At 44.6% G+C, this 17,350-nt stretch overlaps 2 protein-coding genes across 2 annotated transcripts in view; both read right to left on the bottom strand.

Annotated features, from left to right (window-relative positions):
- LOC146975289 (protein NLRC3-like) overlaps positions 1–17,350 on the bottom strand; it is a 36,574-nt gene that overhangs the window by 12,354 nt on the left and 6,870 nt on the right. Inside the window, exons 7-8 of the mRNA XM_085794735.1 lie at positions 14,879–15,052; positions 6,001–6,177 (exon numbers count right to left, since the gene is read on the bottom strand). Coding sequence (XP_085650861.1) covers positions 6,001–6,177; positions 14,879–15,052 — 351 coding nt within the window. The remainder of the gene's footprint in view (positions 1–6,000; positions 6,178–14,878; positions 15,053–17,350) is intronic.
- Positions 1–17,350, bottom strand: part of LOC146975290 (protein NLRC3-like) — a 79,712-nt gene that overhangs the window by 57,770 nt on the left and 4,592 nt on the right. The window lies entirely within an intron of this gene.

Here is a 17,350-nt window from a genome sequence, read left to right as displayed (position 1 = left end):
TCTGCTTTAATGGTCAATACGTTTTGATAATAGTAAAACAATCTGCCTTGAGTCCATATTTATATCATAATACAGTATGTTTCTTCAGTGATCTGTGTGGGATATAAGTTGAAAATGTGATTACATGGATTGTGATGTGTCAAATAGCCTATTGTAAAGCAATATGTCCATCAAATATATGTAGTTTAATATAATTCAGCAAAAAATATTTCATGTTTCAATTCAATTTCGAATTGTGCGGCCCACCACTTACTTTATCGGAGCCAGTGTGGCCCTCTGGAAAAATGAATTGCCCACCCCTGGTTTAGATGTATGACTTTGATATTTACTGTCAGTACCGGTTTAGATGCAACCAGATAAAGCGGATCACGGACATGCTAACGTTAGCTGCGGCAATTGAGCACGGGTCCGAGTCTACGCGGCTGTACCTCTGTTGCTACAAGTTACAATCGCGTTGCGATACTTTGGTACGGGGTCGATGCAGAATGTGGTTGGGGACACAATTCAAGTCTACAAAACTACTGTATGCCGGGCAGTGCGTCGGGTGGCACTGGATTTGTGTGAGCACCTACTACATGCAGCTGCCCGTGATTATGCCTTTTTCTTAATGAGCGCTACTGTGATGCAAAATCTGTCACCATCAGAGAGCGGCTCTGCACAGCTGATCTGGAACTGCTTTCGATCTCACTGCGCCCTCGTGACTTGCCTAGGGAATTTCCTCAGGTATTCGTCACGCTGGTTTACATTCATCCGAAGGCGAACGAAGGGAACGCATGTGAACTTATTAATCAGGTAACGCAGAAGCTTCAAATGATCTCCCCTGAAGCTCCTAACTTTATTCTGGGCGACATGAACCATTGTACTTTGTCCAAAACACTAAGAGACTTCCACCAGTATGTAACATGCCCCACAAGACGAGATAAGACAATTGGTCTTTGTTATGGAAATATTAAAGGGGCATATAAATCCATCTCCCTCCCGCCCCTTGGTCTGTCAGATCATAACTGCGTGCACTTAATTCCTGCATATCGCTCTGTCTTGAAGAGGGGCAAGGTGCAGCACATCCGAGTTAAGGATTGGTCAGAGGAAGCCTGCTTAACTCTTCAGGGATGTATTGAAAGCTCTGACTGGGACATGTTCACAGAGTCTTGCTCTGATATTAATGAACTGACTGATGTGATAAGCAGCTGGGTTGTCTATTGTAAAGATCATGTAATTCCTGATAAGATTGTGAAAATCTATCCGAACAATAAGCCCTGGGTGTCCAAGTCCCTTAAAATGCTACTACACCAAAAGAACAGAGCATTTAGGGAGGGGAATTCAGAGGTACTTCGCAGCCTGCAGAAAGAAATCAAACGGGAGGTCAGGGCTGGCAAAATGAGGTACAAGGCTAAGATTGAGGCTCAGCTTAAAATGAACAACCTGGGCTCTGCCTGGGACAGCATGAAGACCATTGTAGGTCTCAAAGATGATAAGCTGAAGTGTATACAGTTAAACGGCTACTCTTCAGATCTGCAGTTGGCCCAGGAATTAAATAAATTTTATGTAAGGTTTGACACACAGGTATTTTATAATAAACATGCTGAGCTTAGAAAAAGTCTCATGACTGCACCTTATTTTTCTCCCTCCTTTGATGAGGACAGTGTGGTTAAGTGTTTTAAAAGCTGTAAACCAAGGAAGAGTCCAGGCCCAGACAGAATCTGCAGCCGTCTGCTTACGGTTTGCGCAGAACAATTAGGCCCTATTTTCTATTATATTTTTCAGCATTCAGTAGAAGGTGCCACTGTTGTGGAAACAGTCCATGGTAGTGCCTGTGGCCAAAGGTACTCACCCCAAGGTTTTAAATGACTTCAGACCCGTGGCCTTAACTTCTTTAATTATGAAATCTTTTGAGTTACTGATCAAAAAGGAGCTCCTAGCTAGGACAGAGCACCTTTTAGACCCTCTTCAGTTTGCCTATAGGGCCAAGAGGGGTGTTCAGGATGCTTCACTCACCTTGTTGAACCATGTACTGAAACATCTAGAAAACAATAAGACCCACGCCAGGCTACTATTTGTCGATTTTTCCTCGGCCTTCAACACGATTCAGCCACATGTGTTGGTAGAGAAACTGATTGACAATTTTGGTGTAGATCTGGGTCTTGTGGGATGGGTGCTTGATTTTCTTACGGGTAGATCCCAGAAAGTGAGGGTGAACGCAGCTCTGTCAGAGGAGCTGATTACATCTACCGGCTCTCCTCAGGGCTGCGTTCTTTCCCCTCTCTTGTATATTTTATACACTGATGATTGTCGCAGCCACCACGTAAATAGACACATCATCAAATTTGCAGATGATTCAGTGATTGTGAGTCTTCTTGAAGACACAGAGGTCAGTCATGGTCCTATTGTTAATGATTTTGTTTCCTGGTGTAAAGATGCTTTCCTTGAACTAAATGTTGCTAAGACCAAAGATATGTGTGTTGACTTCCGACAGGATGCTCCAGCTGTCCCCCAGGGCTGTGTCATAAATGGCCAAGTAGTGGAAGTAGTTAGTAGCTATAAATATCTTGGCACCATGTTTGACAATAAATTGAAATTTGACCTCAATTCAGAAGCGCTGTGTAAGAAAGGTCAGCAGCGTCTTTTCTGCTTAAGAAAATTGGCAAAATTTCACGTGGACAAGACTTTGATGACTCTGTTCTATAGATCTTTTATTGAATCTGTTGTTTCCTTTTCTATAATTTGCTGGTTCGGCAACCTTGGTACAAAGCAGAAAAATGCCCTACAGGGCATCGTGAAGGCTGCTGGTAAAATTGTGGGGGTTCGGTTTGTTGATTTGAACTGTCTGTTTAATACTCAAGTACAGAGGAAAGCCAGGAGTATTTGTCTGGAAAATACCCATCCTCTTAGCCCTGAGTATGTCTGGCTTCCATCTGGTGTGCGTTTATGTGCCCCGAAGGTGAAGAAGAACAGGTACAAACATTCATTCATCCCCTCCTCTATTAGCTCATTGAGTGCCGCGCTCCTTTCCAAAGTTTTAGTCAAGTGTACCGGCAATTTAGACCATATTTGACTTTTTATGTAGAGCCATAGTGTATTCTATATTATTGCCACCAACACATACTGTGGCTCATTTGAAAGGTTTAACTTTATCCTTCAAATGGCCACAAACCGTTTGTTTCTACGTGCCTCCGTTCCTGAGAAAAGTCAAGCTAAACATGGCTGGGTTTCACCAAAATCCCTCCTTTTTTTCTAGAAAAGGAGATAGAGCGTCTTTTATGAAAGCTGCTCTGTTTGTGTCTGTCGCTCTTCAGACACTCGCATTTCTGGATCAAAGGGCTCGTATAAGATAAATATACACAACAATTGTTGTTCTATTCACAAAACCACCATCGGGGGCGGGGGGGGCGCCACTAAACAACAATAACACAGACGCACCGTGCCGTGTCACAGCCTCTCGCCGCGGAACGTGAGGCTCTGCCGGCCACAGCGAACACCGGTCCCGCCGGTGGTCGCGGTCCGTCTGTGGTACGGGTCGGTGGTGCCGGTCTGCTTTGGTCCAGAGACCATCAGATTTTACCGCGGGAGGACTTTGGGGAGGACACGGTGTTGCTCCAGATGAAGACCGGGCGGGACAGTGGGCTGAGAGCTTCCTGGTTCAGCTCCCAGCTGCTGCAGCCTCGCGGGTGAGAGCGGAGCAGCAGCGGAGCAGCTGCTGCATCTGCATGCAGAACTCCGTTTGCAGAAGCTGAGTTATGATAAAAACTTCCAGATCATGAGCTGTCATGTGACTTTGATCGTCATCTATTTCAGTTCTCCTCGTCGTAGAGTCCCCAAATTTACATATAATGTGTATTAAAGTGTCTATTTTCATAATTAAAAAAAAAAGAAAAAAACTAAAAATTTCGTTTTTGGCACTCAACGCATGGGAACGAAAAACGAGAAATTACGTGGTTGGCACTCAATGAGTTAGGATACTCAACCTGGTGGAACAGGGTCGATGATGTTGTGATGATAATGATGATGATGATGATGGTGGTGACGATGATGATGATGATGATGATGATGTTGATGTTGGTGATTCCTCACTGTGGCTGACACCAGTGGCGTCATTTGGGTATGGCGGTGTATGGCACTCGCCATACCTTGACTTTGGTAGAAAATGTTCAGAGTACTGGCACTTATAGATTTTAACCTCTGGCGTACCGGGACTTTTTACGGCGTACTGGGACGGCGTACAGTGTCCTGTTGTAATTCTCTCTGACCGATTCGCGATAGTGTTGCCTCTTTCTCACCTGCTCCTCTCTGCTCCTCTCTCTCTGTCTCACTGAGGGGCGGGGCTGCCTCGTGCCGCGCGCTGTGTCTGTGAGAGCGCGTGTACGAGTGCACGCCGCTGCATCAATTGTATCTCATATGACTGTATAACTCCATGTGCTGCAGACGTGAATGTGGAGCGACTAAAACCTTCGTGAGTTATAAAGCCATCAACATGACTTCCCAGTGGTGCCTGCTAACAACTTATAGCCTACCACTTATTCCACATGCCTAAATATGAGTCATATTTCAGTGCTTGTTTGGCTAAAACTAGCTACTTAGAGCACAGTAAAATGAAAGCTCTTATTTGAGAAACACTGTGAAGCTGCTGCAGTCATCTTGTTAAGAACAGGCTAATGACAGCTGTCTGTGGAGTATGGAGGCTGTTTATCTTGTCACAAATCACAAAAACTTCTAATTGAGAGTCCCAAGCAGGCCCCTGTCTAACATTAGGCTACCTGAATGTAGTGAATCACAGCAGCAACAGGAGGAATCACTCATTCAATTTAGTTGTGAAAATTTTAATTTGTTTCCAGATTAAATTTATTCTGACTTTGCTGTTAAACTTTGCTGTTCTTACTGTAGAAACATGTACTGTAGATTAGCAGTGAATGAACTCATTTTGCAATAATTTGTTGACACAAAAGAAATTAAGACAGGATACAGACACCTTTTACGGAGTGGATAAACTTAAAATAGCCTATTCATTTGTCTTCAGAGATTATTTACAAATGGATTTTAACAAGAAAATACTTGTTAAAAATCTTTGTAGAAGGTGAGTCAGGGTTCCCACGTGTCCTGGAAAAACCTGGAAAATGGTTATCCAGTCATGGAAAACACATGGAAATTGAGAAAATGTGTCAAAGGTCCTGGAAAAGCTTGAGTTGTCCTGGGAAATTATTTATCACACTATTACATCAGCTACCAGCTCTGTTTGACTTTTTCAGACCCCACTAATGATTTATTTTCCAAAGTTATATGAACCCTTGTGTGGGGTATTGTGAGTATCATCCAATCCATAGCATTGATAGTGATAATTCAGAAAGCTTCGTGATTTTGCTCTCAAATCACACCAGATTGCTGCATTTCAATTTACAATGCGCACAAATTTTCGGGCGGGGGGCTCTACCCCCCGGACCCCCCGGGGAGGGGTTGGTCCTTGCCATACCTTGTCTAAAACTGAAATGACGCCACTGGCTGACACTCACTTGAACTGCCTGTTGTTGTTTTATGTGATAGCTGTGATCTGTTGTATGTGTGACGGTTGTATGTACAGTAATGTTTTTAATCTTTCTTACACCTACTGCAATCAAATTGCCCAAGTTGGGACAAATAAAAATTACTTGACTTGACTTGACAACATTCCGGCTTCCCGGATGTGGTTGGATGTGTCAATGGGACACACTTCAAAATAAAAGCGCCCAGCTGTTCCTGTGTACATTCTGCTCAGCACACTGATTGGGTAGCCAAGTTGTTGTCGTCACTTAATGCAACTAATAACCACATATGCATCTACTAGATACGGGAATGCATAAACTGGTCTGGTGCAACTGAAATAGTTGCAAACTAGCTAATAAAAGGGTTTAGTAGTGATTTAGTAATTACTAAATCCTGAATTTAGTAGAGTGATAAGCCAAACTGGTGCAACCCCACCCAGTTGTGGATCAAAGTTCTAAGATCTACAACAGTAAGGGTCAGTGAACTTACCTCAGAGTCTCCAGTCTACAGTCTGGACTCTCCAGAAAACCACTCAGATCCATCACTCCTGAATCCTGCAGGTCGTTGTTTCCACCCAGGTCCAGGTGTCTCAGGTGGGAGGGGTTGGACTTCAGAGCTGAGCCCAGAGAAGAACAGCTGATCTCTGACAAACTGCAGAGCTTCAATCTGAATAAAGAATAAAAGCAGTGAGTTGAGGACAAAGCTCCTTGTTGACAGCGTTCAGTGTCTCATCATCTGTTCAGAGCTGAAGAAGCTTCAGAAAGAACAAGTTTAGATTAAAGCCGCAAGCGGCGATGACGGGCCCTCGCTCACCCATGCGACCGCGGGGCCTGAGGCATGTTGGGGCTGCAATGTTTTGTTCATCCACCAGGTGGCGCTAAGCAGTTGTGGGTGGGTGCGTTCAGGGGCGGCCCCTCATCACTCATGTGAAGTTTGGAGTGAATCGGACAAAGCATGAGGGAGTTATGAGCAGTTAATGGTTCATCCACTAGGGGGCAGTAATGGGATGCGTGCAGGTGTGTTCAGGGTCAGTCCCTCATCACACATGTGAAGTTTCGTGGAAATCGGACAATGTTGATGTAAAATATGCCACTTCCTGTTTCCACTAGGGGGCGAATGAGTGAGATCACCTATGAGCACATGGAGACGTTGAGGTCGTGACCCTGGACCTGTGTACCAATTTTCATGTTGATACGAGTTCATTAAAGCCATCATAAAGCCAAACGTATTTTAATGGCGAGGAATGGTCGCCGCGTCGCCACACGGACGCCATTACTCGTAGCTTCACAGCGTTCATGATGTAGCTTCACCACCTTAGTCTGCATGTTTTAGAAGTGGAATGAAGTTGATGGGGTCAACTATGTGGCATCAGTACACGTTAAGGTAAAACCTGGCCACTTCCTGTTACCACCGGGGGGCGCTATGAGTGACGTAGGAAATTAATATATGGGGACGTTCAGGGCGGAGCCGTCATCATGTCCAGCAAGTTAGAAGTTGATCGGATAAAGTATGTGGGCGTTAGAGCTGTTCGAAGGTGAAATGGCGAGCAAACGAAAAGTCGCCAAAATCCTCAAGGCCCCAGAAGCCACGCCCTTTGACCTAGAGACCTGCGGAGCACAACTTTTGATCAGAGTGGCATCTCGGTGGTCTCTAGCCAATTTGAAGTCAATCGGACAAAATCTGTAGGAGAAGTTAGATCAAACAGGTCAAAAGTTCAAATCAAAATGGCCGACTTCCTGTTGTGATTTCACCATGACATTAAGAGGCTTTTTTGTGCGTCTTGCCATGTTCTATAAGCCCACCAAATTTCATGCGTCTAGGTGAAACACAAAGGCGGGGCTGATGTTTTGAAATTTTCTAGGGGGCGCTATTTAGCCATTTGACCACGCCCATTCCCAACGACTTTAAAATATCAAATTTTTTGCGAGGCCTGATGTGCATGCCAAAATTTACGCGTTTTGGGGCATGTTGAAGCCCCCAAAAATGCGATCCTTTTGAGAGAAAAAGAATGAAAGAATAATAATAAACAGAGCAATTACAATAGGGCTTTCGCTGGGCGACTTGCAGTCGCCGCTCGGGCCCTAAAAATCAAAGTCCAACAGCTGAAGCAACAGGAAGCAGGTTAAACAGTCACATAGAGAGAAAACAGCTCATTAATATTCATGAGAAGCTGCTGCTGACTCCGCCTCTTCACCTGTGGCTCTATCCATACAAACTCATGTTGAGCAGCCACAATGATCAGAGATTTACCGACGATGCTCAAGACAACAAACATGTGAGGCTGAACTCTGTTACCATGACAACTAACGTGTAGAAACACATGTTGAATGAAGCTCAGAGACAGAAAAACCTGAAACCAGCACACACACATACCCACCTGCTTATTATGGGATGTTGGCTTTGAATGTTTTACGATAAACACCACAGAGCCTCTCCACATATGCTTGTACTTCCTGTCTGTGTGTTCATCACCACTGTCAGTCAGGGGGCTCCTGGAGAGAGCATCGGCTATGACGAGGTGCTTCCCTGGGACATGCTCAGCCACCACATTGAACCTCAGAAAGCTGGACTTTGTCCAAATCATATGTATTTCTGAGGGGCACAAGCGGTTTGTGGTCTGTTTGTAGACGGAAGCATTCCATGCCTTGCACATAGTGGGTGAAGCGTTCACATGCCCACAACTGACAAATATTTAGAGACGGACAGCAACAACTTCATTACCGGTAATCATTTTATTTTGAAAATTGGGCGGATTCTCTCGCCTTTTCTGTGCCCGACTTCCTGTTTGATACGATCTGGTCTATCCAGCTTGACAACGGCGCTCACGGCTCGCGTGAAAAATAGAACAGACGCCGAACTGAAGGGCGGCCTCCACGCGGGGTCGATTGTACCGGATGAGACAGCACCCGATATATGCTTCATGTTTGGGTGACTACAAAATCAACATCTAATCTGTCCCTTCAAAATAAAGTTAGTGACGTGTCTGTTTGGAGCAGCTGCTGACAGAAGTGCAGCTGACAGTGACAATTTCCTCGTTGTGACGACGGGACGAAGTCTCTTGGACATATTCTGTGTTTTTCCTCTCTATAACCATCTCGTTTCAGTTTTTGCCGGTTGGCAATCATCTGGTGTACCCGCTGTTTCTCTGTTTCTCACTCACTCTCAATGCGCATAGATGTTATAAAAAAATAAAAAGGAAAAAACACAGATGCGCAAATTGAAATTACCTACTGTAGTGTAGTCTAACAATTCAATGACAACAGCTGATCACAAGCTTGTCGTGCCACACCTGTAACGTCTCTAAACGGTCCGGCGGAGAATTAAAGAAAAAAAAAGAAAAATGCTCGTGAGTCCAGCCGCATCGGGTCCAGGGTCCAGGCTTCAACACTGGTCGGGTCTCTGCTCATTTATTTGCTCAAACTTGGAGCCAGACCCAGTCCTATAGGAGACCAGAGTCTGGTTGAGAACGGCCGCCTATGACGGTCTGGGAAATAAATAAATTCATTCATTCATTCAGGTGGTGCAATCAAACACATGAGGTACACACACACATGAGGTAATTAAACGGGCAGGAAACTTAACAGGAAGACAGGAATCAGACACTGACTTCAAAGTAAAACAGGAAACAGGAACATAACAGAGAATGAAAGACAGACTTAGACACACAGGAGAACAGGACACAGAACTTCAAAATAATACAGGAAATAACTACATAGAGAACATGACACTAAGACAAGACACAGAATTGACCACACAAGACAACACAACAGGAACTAAATGTGGCCGGAGCACGGCTCACTCCTCCTCACAGTGGGGCGCTGTGTTGTTCTGGTGCACTGATTTATGGCCGGGAACACACCTCTATATAGGAGTCTGGTTCTACCTGGCGTGCTCTCTCTCTTCCTGTTCCGCTCGTCCGTGGTGGTGGCCGTGGCCTGGTGTGGCGGAGCTGGGGTTGGCGTTGTGAAGCCGCGTGGCTGCATCGGCAGTGAAGCGTCTCTGGTGTGTTGCCAGGAGAGGCACGCTATTTCCTTAAAGGGATAGTTCAATATTTTGGCAAATTGGCCCATTGCCTTAATCGCTATAGTCATAGCAGTAGGTTCATTACCTTTAATTGTAGGTGTAAGCTATTTTCAGTACAGCGGAGCGCAGCAGCTGGCTGCTCAGAGCTACGCTATGGAGGCTAACGGAATTTCTTGGTTTCCCTCATTAAACTCATCAAATTCAACATCCCAAAACTCCACAGCGCTTTTGTAGACAAGTTGTGAGCTGCACAACCACCACGCTATGAGATAATGACGGAACGATACGAAACGGAGCCGTTTTCGAGGTAAATTCATACAAAACCGCTGATGCGCGTTGCGTTCAGGGACAGTTTTTCAGCAAGCAGTCTCCGTATTTACCCTGTATTTACCTCGAAAACGGCTCCGTTTCGTATCGTTCCGTCATTTTCTCATAGCGTGGTGGTTGTGCAGGTCACAACTTGTCTACAAAAGCGTTGTGGAGTTTTGGGATGTTGAATTTGATGAGTTTAATGAGGGAAACCAAGAAATTCCCTTAGCCTCCATAGCGTAGCTCTGAGCAGCCAGCTGCTGCGCTCCGCCGTACTGAAAATGGCTTACACCTACAATTAAAGGTAACGAACCTACTGCTATGACTATAGCGATTAAGGCAATGGGCCAATTTGCCAAAATGTTGAACTATCCCTTTAAGCGCACAGGTAAGGCGTACTGATGCGCACCGCTGCTTTCTCTTCCATTCATCTACCGACTGTTTGGTGACATGGTTGTTTCTGCTGCAGTGTGGCGTGCTGCTGGTGTTGGTATTGGTGAAGCCGTTTGGCTGTGCCGGCATTGAAGCGTCTCTGGTGTGTTGCCAGGAGAGGCACGCTGTTTCCTTCAGCGCACAGGTAAGGCGCACTGATGCGCACCGCTGCTTTCTCTTTTCATTCACGTGCCGATTGTTCTGTGACATGGTTGTTTCTGCTGCAGTGTGGCGGACTGCTGGGGCCACGGGGCTGGTTCGCCCTGCTGGAAGCCTTTCGGTGTTGTTGCTCTGTCTCCACGTGGTAAGTTGGCGTTGTTCGCCCCTCGTTTCAGTCTGTTGTGCCGCTCCCGGCTGATTGTATTGTCCTGCTCTGTTGTCCTAGACGACGCCTCCCGGTGCTCCGTAATGCCCTGCTGGTGAGGCCCAAAAACTGTTAAAGCCACCATCTTCTGGACCCACTGCTCGGCTCTCCTGAGCTACGACGGAGTGATTGATACGCTCCTCACGGAGCTGGTGTCAGGGCTTGGTTGTTGTTTTAGGAATTTAGTTTAGTTTATTCATTATTGTGAAAAGATTTATTTTGTATTTATTTGTTTATTTCGTTTGGCGAACATCATTTATTCTTTTGTTTATTTTGTTTGATGAACATTATTTACGTTTTGTTTAATGAGCATTTGTTTACCTTGGTTTGAGTTGTTGTTTTCTTATCAACTTAAAATACATTGTGTGTGTGTGTGTGTGTGTGTGTGTGTGTGTGTGTGTGTGTGTGTGTGTGTGTGTGTGTGTGTGTGTGTGTGTGTGTGTGTGTGTGTGTGAGAGGGGTTGGTGACACAAGCGCTGCATTAACTGGGAGGCTGGTTTTATAATTTTGTTTCTTTTCTTTGTGGACAGGTGCTGAGGGCCAAGGCGGCGACCCAATCCCTGGTGGTGGTCTTCTCTTCACGAACCCCCTTGTGTGTGTGTGTGGTGCCACAGGTGTTTTTGGTTAGTTACTCCTCCCCCTTGATTTGATTTTGGGCTGCCGTAGCGACCCCAGTTCTGTCCACCCTTGCCTCCATGCCCCCAGTCCAAGTAAAATGCAGCCAGTGTTGATGTGACCTGTTGTTGATAATTGCAAAATAAAATATTTTGTACTTTTCTATAAGTCTCTGCCCGTGGTATTGAACCTGTGAGGACCTGTACGATAGAAAGGTATATACCATTTTCCTTTAAAGATATCTATAACTATCTCCTGGGGCGAAACTCCCCAGGTGGCGTTGTTGGTACATTTTTCCACCCTCCACTTGCCACATAAAGAAACCAAGAGTCCAAAGTCCAAAACAAGAATCGAAATCAACAAAAAACCGAGCCACTGAGTGGCTCAGGGCATGTCCTACTCTTTGTTCTGGAACCATTGGGGCACACCAGTCTGAGGGCCCTGTAACCTTCTCAATTATGTCCAGGGCCAGCATGCGTCTGAGTTCAGACAGGGGAAACGGGATGCGACGTGGTGTAGTCAGTGAGTAGGGCTCACAGTCAGCTTTTAGTTCAATTTTTTAAGTCACACTTGAACAAACCAATATCCTCAAACACATCACTGAACATTACAGTGTCCATACCATCAACTCTCATGACCAGTCCCATCCTTGTGGCAACACTCCGACCCAGGAGGTTGGGAGTGTATGGACCTTTAAGTACAGTTACCAGAATCTGTTTCTTCCCCTTGTACGCACTTGTTGCCAGAAACTAGGAAACGTGGAAACAAATTCCACAGTGCTGCCATTAACAGGTAAGTTTACAAGCCACTCATTCTCTGAATCAGGTTGATCCATTATGTCTGACACTGTTTCAGTAACTTCTCAAAGGAAAAACATCTCGTCCGTATCAGTGGTGCTGCTGGGCGTTGCAGCTTCCTCTTTGAGCATCCTTGTCTGACAATCTGCCTCAAAATGTCCAATTTTATTGCACCTTATGCACTTTTTATTCTTGGCTGGGCAGGGATGTACTTTGTCATGTGTTCTGTTACAGAGGAAACAGGTAGGATGATGTTTTGACTCACTGTGTTTCTGTTTTTTTTGCCATTGTCCCTCGTTGCTGCTCCTTCTGCCATGGAACTGCCGCCTCCCCTGTCTCATGGCGTCCACTGCACACTCCGAGCGCAGGCTCACATTCTGTTGCTTTATTTGTTCGCTCTGCCGCGCTATTTGGATTGCCCTTTCAAGGGAGAGTTCAGACTCTAGCTGTAAATTCTGTGATACATCGTTGTCAGATATGCCAATAACAATTCTCTCTCTGATTTGCTTATCTGTAGTCCGCCCAAACTCACAGTACTGTGCCAGTTCATACAAACTCCTCACAAAAGCCTTGACCGACTCACCGGGCTTTTGTGCTCTCTTGTGAAAACATGCTCTTTCATGGATCACATTACTCTTGGGCACAAAATGGTCGGAGAATATGGCTATCACCGCGTCGTAGTCCAACTCCGGTCTCCCTCTTACCGCCTCGCCGCCGCCACTGTTCTTGTTGTCCTCGTTGTCGTCGTCGTCGTCCTCATCATCGTACACAAAAGAATCATAATTCGCCTCTGCCTCTCTACCCATGGCGTAGAGAAGCCTGTTTAATTGAACTTCCCCGCTATCTCTCTCCAACTTCGACGCCACCTGTCTTTCTTTCTTTCCTTTATTTTACCGGGCAGATTGCTTGAGATAAAAAAAATCTCTTTTACAAGCAAGGCCTGGCGAAGAAAGCGGTCGAAGTGCCGGCGCCACATTGGCCACTCCGCCGGGCGAGTGAAGTCAAAAGATTCCGGAGGTCCGAGTTGGCCATGCCTTACTTTGTGAGCGTGAAGTTGGCCACTTCTGACACCATGTCATGTGTCGATGTTAATAAAATGAGGAACCGAACCGTCTTGCTGATAATGAGCTGGTTTATTCACTGACTTTTGTTGCTACTGCTAACTGAGCGTAACACAGGCACGTACACACAACGTCCTCACGTATACGCCACCTGGTGACGTCCCCTGCCGCGGCTATGGCGACCTGTAGTTACTTATCACAAGAGACACGTAGACACTTTTACACACACACACACACACACACACACACACACACACACACACACACACACACACACACACACACACACACACACACACACACACAGCCCAGGTTGTGTGTCTTCTCTGTAAACCTTGTAATAACAGCTTGTTGTGTACAGTTAACATCCTTGTTGCTCAGGTCTGAGTGTGGATGTTGTTAAAGGTTTGTGTTGTGTTGTTGTTTCTGTGATGTGAGCGCTGCTCCAATGTGTGATCCTGTTGATTTTGATTGATTTGAGTTGTGTGTTAATAACAGCTGATGTCAGGACGGCATGGATTGTGGGGAAAAGGTGTTGCACATGTTTAAGACTGTGATCTGTGTAAAGCATTGTGCATCAATGTGTTTGTTGTGAGGTTGTTGTGTGATGAGCTGAGGTGCCGACCCCCCACAGTCCTGGTCTTGGTGTGTGAGCGCCTGCCTACCCTGTCCTACAGCCTCAGTGTGGATCAGTAGAATATCAGCCTCATGTCTGCAGCTCAGTATCAACACAACTTTCACATCACATTCATCTGAGCACAGAAATAAAACAGAGTCTGACCTCAGAGTCTCCAGTCTACAGTCTGGACTCTCCAGAAAACCACTCAGATCCTTCACTCCTGAATCCTGCAGCTCGTTTCCACTCAGGTCCAGGAGGGAGGGGTTGGACTTCAGAGCTGAGACCAGAGAGGAACAGCTGATCTCTGACAAACTGCAGTTCCTCAATCTGCATAAAGAATAAAAGAAGAAGATGAAATGATTGATGATTGATCAGATGTGTCCTGATCAGTGATCAGGGTGTAAATGAGTAGAGGGACTTTGTCCTTGTGTTGTTGTGTATAGGTATGGGCTGATTACCCGTTTCAAGGTCGACCACAGTATGAAAAAGTCACGTTTTTTTCCCCAGGTCATGTGCAGCTGCAGCACAGACTTTCACTTGTGGCGCTGTAGCACTGGCTGCCACACAAACACACCACCAGAGAAGAAGAAGGATAGCTGCGCTGCATTCAAACTCCAAACATTATGGACTAAATGTTGACTAAATGTTGTGGCTCAGGTTACGGAGACGTGGGTCTGTGTTCACTGTTTCACCCACCCACAGCAACACCGTAACACCCTAAAACCCTGATATTTTTGCTCAAGGTTATCAAACGTGGTATGTGGATCATCATCATGTGGCTTTCTACACATATCATCCACATGTCAGCACAGATTCATCAGCTGCTGCTGACCTCAGATCAGTCTGTCAATATACAATCAATATCTGATCAATACCTGTTGGACTAAACACTGACTACAACTCTATGATTCAGGACTGAACTGGATCTAAGGTGAAAGGTCCAAACCTGATATATCATCATCATCATCATCATCATCATCATCATCATCATCATCATCATCACACTGACCTCTGAGTGACCTCTGACCCTTCACCTTCTACCAGCTGCAGTAACATGGAGTCACAATCAGTCGCTGCTTCAAACTGAATTTCACACATTAGAACTGAACACAGACAAAAGTCCAACAGGTCCAGTCAGTGAACTCACCTCAGAGTCTCCAGTCTACAGTTTGGACTCTCCAGTCCAGTACACAGAACCTTCACTGATGAATCACTCAGTTTGTTGTTACTCAGGTCCAGTTGTATAAGGTGGGAGGAGTTGGACATCAGAGCTGAGGCCACGACTTCACAGTGAATCTCAGAGAGTCCACAATCATCAAGTCTGTGAAGAGAGAAAATATCAAATGTGTCAGAATGAAATCAGATGAAAGCTGCAGTAAAAACACAGTTGATGCACCTGGGCCCAGTATTTCAAAACTTGTAATCTGGATCAGAATAATCCGGATAATGAAATCCTCCTTTTCTCAGTCTTGGATCACGGTGATCCTGCTGACTTTATCTGAGTATTTCAAAACACTAGCAGGGTGGATCACCTTGATCCGTACCTGGCCGGATACGGATTTCCAAATCTCAAGTCTCCGCCTCCGGATCTGAAACATGGCGGACTACTTCACCAAAGGAGCAGCTGGGAGCGCGACTTTCACGTCAAAAGTGTAAGTTTACTGCCGTCTAATGTGTAGCGGTTTTAAGACCATACGAACGCCAACCAACACATCATGCAAGCCAACTATTTGATTTGTCACCTACTTGAAACGAGAGCGTAACGATCCCTAATTGATCCACGGCCGTGCTAACGGGAGCTAACTCGGCTCCATTCACTTGTGTGTTAAGCAGCTAGCGGGCTAGCGACGTAGCTGCTATGTTGATCAATTTTGCGGACTTTGGTTTAATTTACAAGAGAATGAATCTGACGTACATCATACCTTAACTGTTTTACACTTACACCAATCTGTTCAGAGTTTATTAACGTTATGCAGGGGACTTTTTTTCTTTTTAAAGCAGGCTACCTGTGCTGTGTACAGACCAGGCTGCTGCAGTAATTAGGAAACGTAACATTACACAGCACGTGAACAATACAGTTCATTCAGAAGTGTCAGTAATGCTGGTGATATCATGTTTTTGACCATTTCTGTGACTATTGTTTATTTCTGACTATGACAAAGATATACTCATACACCGTCTCTTTTTACTTTCAGAGCCCACTCACAGCCATAGACCACTCGGCAATTAGCCTAACTGCTAATAAGGACAACAGTGCAACAGTAAGAGTCTTGGAAATCCTTGGAATCCTTGGTGTTTGGATTTTGAATAAAGTGCTTGAAACTGTACTTGAAATAAAGCCATTGAAACTGCTTGAAATTGTGATTGCATTATTTTTCATAGCATAAGCCTATAGCTTGGTCAGTGACCCGATTAGAAACACTTTCCTCTTAATTTGTCTTCCTTATGTAGCCTAGAAGCCTCTCACTAAACATGATTACCGTATGTTCATCTATTGCACAATAACATTTGATTTGATGAAGTAAAATAATCAGTTTGTATACAAACACGTTTTGAAATACATTACTGCATGTTTTAAAATATCATTCACTTTACAGGCATTGTAAAAATGCATTTTCAAGTTTATTTTGAAGTCAAATTTGTCTTCATTAAATCAGAAGCATGAAAATATGCCTTGTAAATGCTTGGAAAGTGCTTGAATGTGATTTCAATTAATAAATACAGCAGTTTCAGGATGTATGGCCAAACAATATTTTTTTTGCTATGTTTTAAATTTCTTTAATTACTTAAATTATTTGTTAAAACTTAAACACTAACAATTTAGATTAAGTGTAATGAACATATTGAGTATCAAAATCAAGTACTCATGACTTCTTTGAGTGTGTGCTATAAAATGGCACTTGTATTGCTTCCTTTTTTGTTGTTATTTGTTGTTGCTTTCTCATATTGCTGTTGTTGATTTATCCTCTGAATGTGTATATTTCTTGGGGAGGTGCTTCTTATAAGCCCATGTAGGGTTTTTTAACCTCTCCTGCACTTACTATTCTTCTTTCATTTCTGTTTTTTGTAATTGTCGTTTTTTATGGTGCAAATAAATAAATAGAAATAAAATAGAAATAGTAAAGTGGAGCTGAGACATTGTCAATCCAAGTCAAATCCACCTCTGAGGTGGGATCAGAATGATCCTGAAATTTTGGTATCAAGTTGATCCTGATATCTGACTTAACTTTTGAAATACCCAAATCAGCCTTTTATCTGGATTCAAGGGAGGATTGGATTACCAGAGCTGAAACCCTGATCTTCAGGATCAGGATTCTCCTGATCTGTGTTGAAATACCCAGTTTTCAGATCAGATCTAGATTTAATCCAATCCGACCAGGATAATCCTGTCAGATCACGTTTGAAATACTGGGACCTGATGACAGGATGTGATGATGTGATGAGTTTCAGCTCATCTTCTCACAGGATGGATGGGACCCTGAAGCAAAGCCTGCTCAGTCTAGATCAGCCAACCCCAATATCCGACCCGCAAGAGCCAAATGTCTGGCCCGCAATGATCCGCTGGCTCTGACGCACCTGTGCTAATATGAAACTAAGTGAGCAACATGAGAGGTAAGGT

The sequence above is a fragment of the Trachurus japonicus genome, chromosome 13 (assembly GCF_045865225.1).
Source record: "Trachurus japonicus isolate A0001 chromosome 13, Traja_1.0".
Taxonomy (NCBI): domain Eukaryota; kingdom Metazoa; phylum Chordata; class Actinopteri; order Carangiformes; family Carangidae; genus Trachurus; species Trachurus japonicus.
The sequence above is the reverse complement of the archived record's forward strand: the minus strand, read 5'-3'. Positions and strand labels throughout refer to the sequence as shown.